Source organism: Cyprinus carpio, chromosome B10, assembly GCF_018340385.1.
Source record: "Cyprinus carpio isolate SPL01 chromosome B10, ASM1834038v1, whole genome shotgun sequence".
Classification (NCBI taxonomy): domain Eukaryota; kingdom Metazoa; phylum Chordata; class Actinopteri; order Cypriniformes; family Cyprinidae; genus Cyprinus; species Cyprinus carpio.
This window is the reverse complement of record NC_056606.1, coordinates 15,626,431-15,640,709: the sequence shown is the minus strand read 5'-3', so window position 1 is coordinate 15,640,709 and position 14,279 is coordinate 15,626,431. Positions and strand designations below refer to the sequence as shown.

Genomic DNA, 14,279 nt, shown 5'->3' with positions numbered 1-14,279 from the left:
GTCAGAGAGCATTGATGGCCAATGTATTAGACTGAACAATTGTACAAGAGGGGGAAATAAAACGTTCAAGCTTGTTGGGTCTTCGATCACGTAGATCAGTCTCATATTTTCTTTGACACAGCCTCCCCTTGTCTTACTCATTTTCCCATTCTGTCAATATGTCTCTTCTGAACATCTCTCCCCCTTGTTTTTCCCTTTAAAAAGAGTCTAAAGCAGTAGAAATAGGTGTTGTGGTATGCCACAGACCTTTTTTTTTTTTTTTTACTCAGGCCAGTAGTTTATGAGGCTATAAATGTTTGAGATTGTCATGTGAGGATAACTCCACTTTTTATGGTGTATCTTTCTGGTCTACCGTAGTATCATGTAACCAGACCGTAAAACAACTGCCAGTTAGACTGGATTCTTAAATCATCATTGTATTGTATTGTATTGTATTGTATTATTTTATTTCATTTCATTTCATTTCATTTTATTTTGGTTTAGTTGATCACTTTTCTTGTACTTTATAATGTCATGACAGTGTCTGGTTCTGGGCAGTCTGTGAATGTCTCTAAACAGTTTTAGGACTGCTTTCACTCTTTAAAAATCCATTTTTTTTTTTTTACATGTTCCCATCTTTATTAAATCTAAATAAATTAAACATCTGCAGATGGAAAACCTTTTGTTTGTGTGTGTGTGTGTGTGCAAATAAGCAGACTATCTAAGATGGAAAAGCTGATGGCAATGTGTGTGTGTGTGTGTGTGTGTGTGTGTGTGTGTGTGTGTGTGTGTGTGTGTGTGTGCACACCTGTGGGGTAATGAATTAACCTGCTGCACTAGCTGATGGCAAGATGCCCAGGTGATGCCATAAAGTGATTGTATACTCATCGTTCAGACAGGTGATGATGTTTGTAACAAATACATTTCCTCTGTGTTTTTCTTTCTACAGTTGAGGTATCAGCATGGGCTCTCCACCCCAGATCTGCGTCAGACTTTACCCAACCTGAAGCACTTCCTAGAGCATGGGCTACTTGTACGATGGTGAGTTTTAACATTATTATTGATATTTGCTAAGGTATGGACATGAGTGATACCTCAAATTGGGATCAGAATTTTTTTATTTGGTGGATGATAAAAAAAAAAGAAGGAGAAAAAAAAATTTCATAGACTTACACTGAACTAGGGACCTGAGTCATATCTAGGAACCAGAATGGATAAAGGATGTATTTTTTTGTTTTGTTTTGTTTTATACAGAATTCTCGGTTTAATTAATATTCATTTTCACAGTTCCTTTTCATATTTAATGATTCTTTTTTCTCATAAAATGTACAGATGTTACAATATCTATATGCATTGTCATGTTTATTTTTTATAATTTTATTTTATATTTTTCTTTTTATATTTTTCCACAGCAAATGCAGTATTTTAAATGTGTACATATTTTTAAATATTTATATTTATATATTTTTTTATATTTTCTTTTCATATTTGTACTCAGGTGTTTTAAGAAAATGTTCTTTATTTTTTTATTTTTGCATATGAATGATCATATTTTCCTAAAAATTAAATTTATTCACATTTATTTTCAGAAAATGTAAAAATCGTATAATTTATATTTACAGTACGATTATATTCTCATTGTTAAATCATTGTAGCATTATTTTAGAAACTAACAGATTTATAAACAGTCGCTTTCTAAATCATGTGTCTGGTGATGTGCACTATGATAAAGCACTGTAGTAATCTAGCCAACTTTTGAAAGCGACAATATTTTAACCATCAGTGATGGTTAAAATTCCCAGTTGTATCCCATGGCAGTCAAAAACATGGTTAAAGAAAGCCTGCTTTTGATCTCTCCGGCTCTTTCTTGGTTCAACGATAGGCAAACCATCTATCTGAATGTTAATTTAATAATGTGTTTTGAAATGAAGGAGGCCAGGGTAAGTAAAACTCTTCAGCGTCCCCCCAGTAATGTTTAATGGATTGTGGAAATGCTTAAGATGGAACAGATGAAAGTATGACCTTTTGACCTCTTGAACCGTACAGAGTGGCAGGAAGTAGAGGAGGAAGTGGAAGTCCGGCGAACCAGCATGGCTAAACAGACCCGGAGGGTGGTCGTGTTGACTCGATGGTATGGTTAGAACCGTAAAAGAGCAGTTTCCTCCTCCCCCAGGGAGAGAAGTACACAAACACAAAACTGCAGAACATTCCTTTCGACATCTTCCTCATACAGCCCCACAGCCGTAAATGATAACTTACAGCACTATGAGACCCGCCTACAGTCAAGTTATGTTATATACCTGCTAGCGTAGACTCAAACAGGAGTTCTAGACTCATTCTCCAGCGCAGGAAGCAACTCTCTTGTTCCAAATCCAGAGCTGAAATGTGAAATATAGAGTAAATGGATTTTTTTTTATTTTCCGTTTGTTGCAGACTGCTTTTATTACTCTTGCATTCACTTCCTCTCCTACACTCCCTCCCCTCTCAGTTTAGATAATGTTTCCAGGGCAGGGGCCAGCGATGTGAATTATCGGCGCATAAAAATCTGCATCAGGGCAGCTGCGGGAGTTCCTTAGAGGGGAAAAGAAGGGGACGGGAATACCAGAGAAAGCACATGAAGAAGTGGGAACGCTGCACAGGTGTACCATGGGAACCTGTGCCGTCATTGTGCAGATTCAGAGGAGCACATGTTGAGAAAATATAGAGATTTATTTTGCCCTTCTTCTTTAATCCCAACAGACGTTTATATAGGAAAGGGAGATGGCAGAGTTTTCGAGACCGGCATAATGAAATGGTTTGATCTGTTCAAATTAGTTTTAAGAGTTGACAGGGTCTGAAAACACACAGTTTCGCCATCTGCTTTGGGTGTTCAGGACTTTTGCATGTCTTACGACCAAATTTCTGAACAGGGGTTATTAATGTTTGATCGTTTAGCAGAACCGTTGGCTCAGACCGCTGGACTCAGCATGTGTTTAAGCTCGATTTACTGACTGGACGATAAAGTAAAGAACTTTTTTCATGGGAAAACTACCTGGTTCCAAGTTTTTTAGAATTGTTTCAGGAATACACAAATTGAGTTGCCAAGTCATAATTTCCATTACATCATTATTGGTTAGCACAGAGACTACCAACCATTTTTGGCATATTTATTTTGATTGTAAGTAAATTGGGTTGTGAGAGAAAAAAATCGAGGTTCAAATTGTCTATCTGGTTGTCAATCACTTAGCCTACTGGCCTTTTAAGGCCCCGTTTACACTAGTGCGTTTTCATTTTAAAACGGCGTTGTAGAATGAAAACGATCCTTGTCTGCACTGCCGTTTCTGCTGCGTTTCAGAAACGATCTCTGTTTACACTACACAACCTAAAACGCATGTCACGTGGCCATTCATGCAGGTACAGCCATAGATATGAATAGGTAGATTCCCTATTATTTAGATCGCGGACGTGTCTACGTGCTTGGAGCGATCAAATGGGGAATCTACCTATACATCTATGGGTAAAACAATGCACATGATGTTATTGTTTACACGGTCGTCAAGGATACGCAGAGCGAATGTGGGAAGCCACACCATCATTTTCAAAAGTCTCCGTTTTGGCCCGTTTACACTGAAACGCAACCCCAGAGTTTTCAAACTAAAACGGGGTCTGCAGCGTTTTCAAAAGTCTCAGTTTTCGAGGGTCGAAAACGCAAAAGTAATGCAAATTATATTAAAAACAAAACCATTTTAAACGAAAACTAAAAACGAAAATGCACTAGTGTAAACGGGGCCTAAGATGTTATCTAGGACCTTAATGCTGCCTTCCAAAAATCGAAAAGTTAGAATTTCCAACTTCATATTTGGAAAAATTAAGTTAAACTCCACTTGAAGTTGGACTGAAACTAGGGGAAACATTCTGAGTTCATAATCAAAATAAAATAAAATGCATCAGTTACTCAAAGTTCCTAAAATTCCAGAGCTTGTTTAGAAGATAGAATTTAAAACACATTAAAATTATGCACTTTTGGTTTGGGATGTCTGATGTTAACAATGCTGATCCCAAACACAACTTGGATAGAAAACAGCAGTACAACATATTGACCAATCTGAACTTCTGTCCCTCAGAATCTTGGTTTTGTTTGTTACAAAGCCCATGCAGAATTTGTGAAGCTGGCGTTTTGTGCGCTGACTTAGAGGAAAAAATATAGGGCTTTGCAAATGGCAGACGTTTCAGATCTGTGAAGTTTTCAGTGGGTGCTGTGATTAAAATGTTAACATGGCAGAGTCCTGTCGAACAAACTCAACACAGAACAAGCTTATCTCACATCTCTGAGCCTTTCACCATCCTGTTGCTTTTTCCCATTCAAACACTGATTGGCAGTTAGATTCATTCTTCGCTGCCTTCATCTGGAGCCATAATCACTCTCATGCATTCTGGCGGTTTCCTCTGCACGTCAGTCCAGTTGGAGCGGAAACAGTCTGAGACGCCAAATGTGGAAGAAGAGCAAAATGATGAGAGAAAAAGTCACAGTTTAGAGCAATGGATGGAGTCTAAGAAAAAACAGAGAGTGAAGATGGTGAAAGGCAGACAGGGGGTGCAAGACATGGTGCCGCTGTGTTAATGATGTGTCCTGCCGAGTTCAAACCAAAACATTCTCTTATTTATGGCACAGGACTCTAGCAGCGTTTTAGAGGTCCTGCAGCCCCACCGTGGAGCTCTTGAGAGCAGGTAAAGACATGGAAGTTTAGGGACTGATGAGACTTAACACCCCAGGATGGAAACTCTAGGGTGGGGTTGGAAGTTCTTAAGAATCCCTTGGAACCCTGGTGAAAGTGCAACACTAACAAACTATAAATCTTCATCTTTATATCATTTATTTCAACATTTCTTGTTTTTTCACTGGTTTTGTTTAAATCTAAACCCGCCCACCAAGTTTAGCCTATATCGCTGGCACAAATTTCCAAGCTCTACCCATCTACAGTAAGTTCTGTAACTTGGCACCATATTGGGAAAGATTCAGGTGGATTCTTTTCCATCTCTTTGGAAACATGATTCATCAGGCAACTATTTTATTATATAGCTTTTGCTAATCCAGTATATAAATTGCTGTCAAACAGCTTGAAGGAAGGCCTGATTAATAACAAACAATGTTTTTGGATGTCCACCCATATAGTAATTCCTTAATCCTGGGTACACTTAGAAATAAAGGTCCTTTTGATGTTAAAGTACCTTCTCTTATGCCAGTTTAATGTGCAAAGACAACTGTAAGTAATCTATTCTTGGTTGGTTTCTTAAAAACATGTAAACACAAAGAAACACAGGTGTTCCAAATGCAGCATAAATTATATACAAAGTACACTCTGAAATATATATTTTATATGTATTGAATCAGAGCGAGGAACTCTTGGAACTGTCCAGATAGATTTGCACAGTGGGATGAAGCTGTCTCTGTGGATAACATACTGATAGGTGTTTGTGCTCACATCTGGTGGAATGTTCCTCCAAAATTCCATCAGCATTCCTCCAATGTTCCTTTATTCTTAACGCAGTCATCCCGCCAAAAAAACATTCCGATTAAAGAACCCTGGTTACAGTGAGAACTTTGACATTATTTGCCACTTGCCCTTAAGTGCCGGAAATGGTCCCACATGTTGTGATCATTCTTATCATTGTACTTTTTTATGAAGGTTGTCAGTGGGAACAAACAGTGTGAGGCTTTGAAGCATTATTACTGGTACACATCCAGAAAGGGAATACAGGAAACAATTTGTCATCCCCATAAACAATGCATTTTTATGTCAATAGGTAAATTAGCACACAAGCATTGTTGCGAATGCAGGCCAGCCCTCCGATAATCTGAAAAAGATGCTTCTCTCAGTTTCTTGGATCCAAAAACAACAACGGAAAATGTCATATTTCATTTTCCTAGTCTTATCCTCAAACGAACTAGGGAACACATGCTCAGCTAACTTGCAGCAATGTAACTTGCAAAATGTAAATTCTGTTAATTGAATTTTGTTTTATTTTTTGGCATTTTTTTTGCCTTTATTATGACGGGACAGATCAGAACTGACAGGAAGTGAAGTGGGAGAGAGATAGGGGGTGGGATTGAGAAAGGTCCTCAAGTCGGATTCGAACTTGGGACACCCGTAGTGCAGTGGTGTTATATGTTGGCGCACTGCCCACAAAGCTATTGACTTTACTCATTTTGATTACAATATCAAGGGAAATAATTGACAATTATATTTACAATTATATTATTGTACTGTATTGTGTATATAATTGTCAATTATAGTAATTGTAAATAGTATTATTATACTGTAATTACATAATTGCCAAGTATAATAATTGACAATTATGTATTATTCTATAATAAAATCATATTTTTATCATGATTATTTTTTTATTTATTTAATTGTTTTATATTTGTTTTTATATTTAATGATTATAAATATATATGTCTGCATGTATTTGTTAGTATGCCATTATGCAAACATTTCCAGGGCTGTTAATATATTTAAGTATATCCGTGTCCATAGGAGAGGTGTAAGGTCTTAAGCAAACATTATTCAAACTATCTTTAACGTCATCCTGCGTTTATTTTTGCTTTTTGCTCAACCGTGGAGAATTTGTGGTTTCCCGAATTCCTCCTGGTTACTTTGAGTCTGTTTCTTGTTCCAGAGTCCGTTTCACAAGAATACACACCTCTGCCGCCGTTATTCTTCCGGAGCCCCTCCGGTTCGCTCCCGGACCACCACCACCCATCCCCACACAGGACGTCCCGAGATACGTTCCCTATCCCTGCCAAAGCTGTGCTCTTGGAGGGAGGGGTGAGGACAACCTGATTGGCCAACATTAAAAGCCAAGTTTAAGTCCAACAGAGAAAATGTGCTGCATGAAAAATATTATGACCGTTCTGGGAGATCAGTCTGGCATGCTTGAGCGCAAATAGCCCCCTCTTCTTCTCTCCTGACTCCGTCGCACAGGCGCGCTTGAGCCCTGCGCCATCTACCAGCACACACCGGCCCCTTGCTCTTGATTAAGGGTTGCGGTTTGACACATGTTTAGAGGAACTCATTTATAAGGGGAAGCACAGTGTAACAAATAGCCTCCTGTTCCAAACAAAAAATGCTTTATTTTTCCCTGCTATGGGTATGCCATCTAAACACTTGGCTAGATGGAACCCATATGTTTTACATATCTACATAACACATGCATAAGTTGGTGTATGTGGCTTTAGACTATTTTAGGGCTGATAACACATTTTAAAATAACGATTTTTTTTATCCGTAATCATACAGCACAATAAAGAATATTAGTCTGAGAGATGGGACTAATTTCTACAATCAGAGGTCGTCATTAGTCAACCGTAGACGACACAATTTTGAACGCCACCCTAATGCTTTGCAGATACATCTGACTGCTGTTTTGAAATGCTATGGTTTTGCTCACAGGAACATTTCATTTGGAACGTCTCTCCCAATTTCACATCTGAAAACTGGATCTAATTACGTGCCGAACGGTCTGAGCGCAAGAAGAATCATTTGGGAAATCGAATATACAGTACACGCCACGCTATGGCCCACCATTAGATGTTTGTTTTCAGTGAACTGATGAGGAATTTGGGAGCATGTTTCTTTGCTTATTCTTTGTAATGAAATTCATTGCTGCGGTCGGACAGCATTAAAGCTGCTATGTAGCAATGCAGCCTGTCCAGACACACAGGAATTATACTGTATGTACACATACTGTATGACTTTGAGTGGATATACTCACTGCTGTGTTGAAGGCACAAAAACATATGGACCATAGCTTATATTGTGTACAGTACTCTGTATACCATTTACTATAAACAAAAAAACTAACACTACCATAAACATTTCAGACAGTAGTATGCAATATTATTGACACAATACCTCATAAAAATGTTACAATTTCACGTCTCAGAAATAAAGCAGTTTTTAAAACATTTTAAATCCAGTTTTACCGAACAAATATCATTGTTGATATTATAATTGTGGCTTACATTCATTCCTGTTTATTTCTCACATGGAAATGGAAAGTCGAGTAAAATACATTGCATTGTGGGATACAGTATTCTGTACATTTTATGTAAGTGTAAGGAGTTAACAGTAACATCTCGTGCATGGATAAAAAAATACTTTGAATAGGGAATCTTTAATTACAATTTATTTTACATTTAAAAAAAAATAATGTTTTAAAATAAACTTATACTTACCCGCATTTATTTGTTCAAAAATTCAGTATAAACATTAATATTGTGAAATATTATTACAATTTAAAATATGTGACCCTGGACCACAAAACCAGTCTTAAGTCGCTGAGGTATATTTTAAGCAATAGCCAAAAGAACATGGGCGTGTTTATGGGTCAAAATTATCAATTTTTCTTTTATGCCAAAAATCATTAGGATATTAAGTAAAGATTATGTTCCATGAAGATATTTTGTAAATTTCCTACAGTAAATATATCAAAACTTAATTTCTGGTTAGTTATATGCATTGCTAAGAATTCATTTGGAAAATTTCAAAGGGGATTTTCTCAGTATTTTGATTTTTTTTTTTCACCCTCAGATTCCAGATATTCAAATAGTTGTATCTCGGCCAAATATTGTCTGATCCTAATAAACCATACATCAATGGAAAGCGTATTAATTCAGTTTTCAGATGTTGTATAAATCTCAATTTCGAAAAATTGACACTTAAGACTGGTTTTGTGGTCCAGGGTCTCATATGTGCTTTCTATCTTAATATTTTTCAAATGTTATTCATTCCTGTGATGCAAAACTGAATTTTCAGCATCATTACTCCAGTTTTTGAGTCGATTTGCTCAGAAACATTTCTGAATAAATAAAACATTTCTTATCTTAAAATGTTATACTTTGTTCAAAAGAACAGCATTTAATAACTATTTACTGTCAATTTTGATATATTTATTGCATCCTAGCTAACTTTAAATATTCTAAGGAATATTTTAAATTGAGTTTGACTTGCTGTTTTTTTTTTCGTAATCTAAAATAACCTGACTGTTTTTTCATGGTGATAGTTTTATAAGTTTGCAGCTTGTTTCAGCTTTCCATGAAAGCTCCTGGTTAAGGATGACGAATCCTATACAATTGTTTTACTTTCTAGATGTCATATTTCAGATGATGTATGTAGTCCAACAGCTGTGTGTGTTTTAGGGGGGTGCGAGTGTATTTGTTTGAGTGGGTGTGTGAGGTTGAGGATCAGAGACTCTGGCTGAGCTCTCCCAGGCTCTCGTTGTGTGTATATGAATTATGAGATGATCCATCAGCAACAAAGAGCTCCATTGACATCAGCATCTTCACACTCTCAAATTTCTTTCCCATCCCTCGACTTCTTGCTCTCCCGATTCTAAAGCGATGTGATTGAAAATCATAACCATTTGCCTATTTCTTTGTTTTTCTCTTTCAGTGACAGGCACCATGTTTCCATGTCCATCCCTGTCCCTCTAAAGTCTCACCTCAGCGTTTCCACTGCATCCGAAGTGGGCTTTCCGACCCTCTCCAGCTCCCCTGAACGGGATGTCCGGAAGCAGACTGGCTCAGATGCGGATAAACAGAAATACCAAACCCCTCCGCCTAGTTACAACACGGCCATGACTCAACCTGATCCCATGATGACTCCAGAAGTCCCATCAGCGCCGTCCACAGAGATAGTGAGCACTGAAGTAGGTGAGACTGTGGATACACATGGGGATGGAGAGACTGTGTCCGAGGCACATACGGAGAAGCCTCTTGAAATACTAACAGACATAGCCAGTACATTACCATCTGACTCTGTCCATCAGCACCCAGGAGCCATGAATGGCTCGGCCGTGCCCAGCGAGGGTATAGGTTTGGGTGTTGCGGGCACAGCCGAACTTTGCTGCTCTGTGGAGCAGGCTGAGGAAATTATGGGCACTGAAGCCACAGGGCTGGGATTGGGAATGGGTTTAGGGTTGGGATTGGGAGGTGGCGCCAGACTGGATGATTACCCATGTATCCCTGTGGAGCACGCAATTGCGGTTGAGTGTGACGAACAGGTTTTGGGAGAATTTGACGCCGCTGGGATCGAAGAGGTTTCGCGACGCATCTATGCACTAGAAAACATGTCAAGCTTCCGACGGCCTCGGAAGAACTCCGAAAAATGACTGGGATATTGGACGTGGGGCTGGAGAAACGGGTCAGAGGGTGACTGGCGTCCAAGTTGAGCCTGCGTAATATTTCACCCTGACTGCAACAAGTATAGACATTACATAAAGAAATATATTATAATTAATATTGTTATAATAATTATTAAAAATTATTAGGAAAATCTGGAATATTGACCGATTTGCACTTCTCAAAGCATTTCTATAATCCTTTAAAGTGAAATAAAGAGAATGTTTGGTTGAAATGCGTGCTGGACGTCTTTCTGAGTATATGGATGTGCAGTCTTAATGGGATATTCCACCTAAAAATGAAAATTGTGTTATTATTTACTCTCCCTCATGTCGTTGTATGACTTTCCTTCTTCTGTGGAACATGAAAAAATATATTTAGAAGAACTGGTTTGGTCCATACAATAAAAGGATCCATCCAATGTTTTAAGGATGCAACTTTAAGTGAAAATCACCATTTGTGTGATTCATTTGATATTTGAAAGCAAAGAAATTATGACAGCAATAAATATTATTTGTATAATTTTACTGCTGTTCATTTATTTTAAATGTACATGTCCATTGTATTATTATTGTAAATTCGTTTTTTGATTATTAGTTTAATTTGTATAATTGATAAAAAAATTTAATAATAATATATATATATATATACTGTGTATATATATATATATATATATATATATATATATATATATATATATATATATATATAGTTATTAACAGTAATAGTTAAACTAATTATTATTTTAATTATTTATTAATGTAGAATGGGTTTGATAAAAACAACCCTGTGAATGATGTGGCTTAAGACAACTTTTTTTTTTCATTAAAAAAAAAAAAAAAAAAAAAAAAAAAAAAAAAAAAAGTTTTTAAGCTATTTTTTTTTCTGTTATTCCACAATTCTTTCATTGTATGGACAAAAAAAACAAAAAAAAAAACAGAGACACGTTTTAAATGCCATTTTTCTTCTGTGTTTTTCAGAAGAAAGAAAGTCTCACAGGTGTGGAAAGACATGATAATGAGAAATGACACAATTTTCATTTCTGGGTGAACTAGTCCTTTAAATGCCACTCAGTATTACAGCGGGAGCTCTGATGTGCCAGTACCAACCTGAGAGCAAAGCCCGATATATACCAGGCACTGTGCCAGGAAAAGAACGGCTGTTGGTCAGAGTGGGCAGAAAGGGCGAGGAATGTCCGTGTACCAATGACACCCTTTCTCATGCTGCACAACCGAGTCCTGCTTCCAGAAGATGAAAAACATACGCACACATTGTGCAAACCCCTTTTTTTCCCCAGCCTGACCATTGTGAGAACTTGTATTCTCTCTGATTTACTCACCCAGAATTATAAACCCTGACAGCTGTGCTTCACAGTTTGATGCTGTGTCAACACTGGATGCGAGCGGCACGTCACCATGTAACAAAACTCAATAGCTCCTATTATATGCAACAAAGCTGTCTACACTTGAAGGGTTCATTACTTCAAATTGTTGATGCCACAATTCTATTTTTGCACCCAGTTCTAAATGTTTTTTTTCTCTAGATCTAACTTTTTGAGTGCTGTACAGCCACTCCAGCTCTGTTTTTCCCATTTGTATAAAATAGTTTTATTTAATTGATCATCATTTGATTGCAATGAATTTACATTGACATTCAAATGAATTCTACCAATACACTAAGATCTTGTAAAATAACTAACAGTATAGAAAATGAAATTTTATACAAATGTGAAAATGTGCAATATCAGTCACTTCCAGTGTGAACAACAGGCTTGAGAATGTTGAAGCAAAATCTTCAGGGCTGCTTGGTCAACTTTTTCCTTGAAGCTCCTTTAATGTCATTGTACTTTCCCACTGTGTACAGTTATTCAGATATCAGAAAAACCAAAATGCAAATGATGTGCACTGCATACTGTTGAAGAGGAGCAGGATGGCCGTTCCTCTGCATTCACTGCAGTCTTTTTTTCTTTTTCATTATGGAACTGCTCTATAATGTAATGTCATCTAATAACAATATTCATCCTCTTTCAGAAGCCATTTGTATGTGCTTTTTTCCCAAGCAGTATTCAGCATTTATAGTTTGGTGTCTTTTATTCCAAGTATACACAAGTGTCAGACCTCTTCCATAAGAATCACATGAATGTATTAATAAGTCTTAAGAAAAGACCACAGTGTCGTCAGGAAGGACCAGTAATGGTTGACTTCTACATCATTTCATCCTGGCCTGAAACTCTTGTTTGATTTCCTGTCTATTGTTGATTTTTCTTGAATGACTGTTGATACATGTTATATTTAAGACGAATACAAAGAAATGCGTTTCCATAAATTGCTGTGACACTGTACATATACTTTTGTATGAAGGGTGTTTTATTATTAAAGACCACAGTTTAATGATATAAATGAGCAGTTCAGTTGTCTTTTAATCTTGTCTTGTGTTTTAATAATTAATATAGATTTTTTTGAGAGCCCTATAAATACTACATCAAGTAATTTTATTATATTACATTTAAATTACTTCTAGAATGTATAGGGCTGTCAAAATTTCCCATTCTGCTTTTGCTCTATAAATGATATATTATGTGTAATTCTGTGACAGATATAATTGTTTGGTACTGTTGTTCTCACAGAGTGCTTCCACTTAAACAAAACGCTCTGCCGGAGACGCCTCATAACCACAGATAAACAACGTTCTGTCTCCGAAGACAGAGGAGCTGTGGAGTGAAGACTCTTTCAGTCTCTGAGAGCCGTCACTGTCTTTCTGGACAGCTAATCCACTGCAGGTGTGAGGAATTCTGGGATTGAAGGCAGATCCAGCAGTTGGCTTAACTGGAGAATCACGTCACCCCTTCTTAGACACAGCAGAGAAGCAGGTGACGGCACTGCTATGGCAACAGAATTGCTGGAATGTGTGAATGTGTCTGAAGTATTATTATGGGATGGGGAGGTTGCATTAGAAATCTTTTTGAACTTGACTCTGGTTTGACTCTTATTTGAGCCATAATATGTTCTCTTTTTGAAGAATTACATTGAGCTTGAGACTGATATATTTTTGTATACGTTCAGTGCTGAATACATTATAGATTTTTGATCAAATACACACTTTTGGTCAGACTTTTTTAAAGTCCGTTTCTTACTTTTAACAAGCCATTAACTGCGACTTTTGCCTCAATGAACTCCTAATTCGTTGCTTTTTAATAGTTAGCAAATGTGCTTTATATACACTTACTAATAAACAGCCAATAGGTTAATAATAAGCAGCTAATTAATAGTGAGAACAGGTCCCTCTACTAAAATGTTACTGAACTTTTTCACACAAAATCTGAATACTAAACAGTGCAACATTCAAAAGCATGTGTTGCGTGTGTTTCTAGATCTGCTGTGTGTTAATTCTGCTCAATCTGTGCTGGAGTTCAATCAGTCCAGTCAGTTTGTGCGTCTGTTTTTCTGTTCCTCCTCAGCAGCACCTCACAAAAGAGTCCAGCACCCGATGGCCTCAGACATCACACTGCATGCTCAGCCTGTGCGCGGTACTGTAAAAGCTTATATTTAGATTACAACTGAACAATAACCCTTCAGACTCCCCACAACACTTCTACATGACGTGAGTGCGGTGTGAAAAGGGAACTGTTTTTTGAGTTCTCTCAAACACTGTCATCAGTAAGGCTACTTGGTTTAGCTGATTTGAATTTGCTTGTTCATTAACTTCAAGATTCAGCCAATAAATTCAAGGCAGTAAATCATTTTCATTATCATTGTAATCTTGTATAAGGTTTTATATGACACTTGGTGTGAAGTCTAAAAATAGAAATATGCCACTACTAAATATATTTTGTTATTTATTAATTAATATTTTTATATATTTTATCATTTTATCTTTTATATTTTGCTTTTTGAAGAAAGTATTGGATTTTTCTTTTTGTGTTCTGCAATGCATGCTGGAAGATGAGTTTGTTTAGCTCTGTTAGGATGATTTGGGACAACATCTGAACAGATACTATTGTGTTTTGATGTAGATTAAAGGAATAGTTCATCCAAAAATTAAAGTTTGCTGAAAATGTACCAGATGAGTTTTTTTCTTCATCTGAACAGATTTAGAGAAATATAGCATTACATCACCTGCTCATCGATGGATCCTCTGC

General features: G+C 36.9%; 1 protein-coding gene across 1 annotated transcript in view; it reads left to right on the top strand.

The window, feature by feature from the left end:
• The window catches only part of uvrag (UV radiation resistance associated gene), a 98,545-nt gene extending 88,169 nt beyond the window's left edge, over positions 1-10,376 (top strand). Inside the window, exons 14-15 of the mRNA XM_042732801.1 lie at positions 929-1,020; positions 9,414-10,376. Coding sequence (XP_042588735.1) covers positions 929-1,020; positions 9,414-10,131 — 810 coding nt within the window. The 3' untranslated portion in view covers positions 10,132-10,376. The remainder of the gene's footprint in view (positions 1-928; positions 1,021-9,413) is intronic.
• The last annotated feature ends 3,903 nt before the right edge of the window (positions 10,377-14,279 follow it).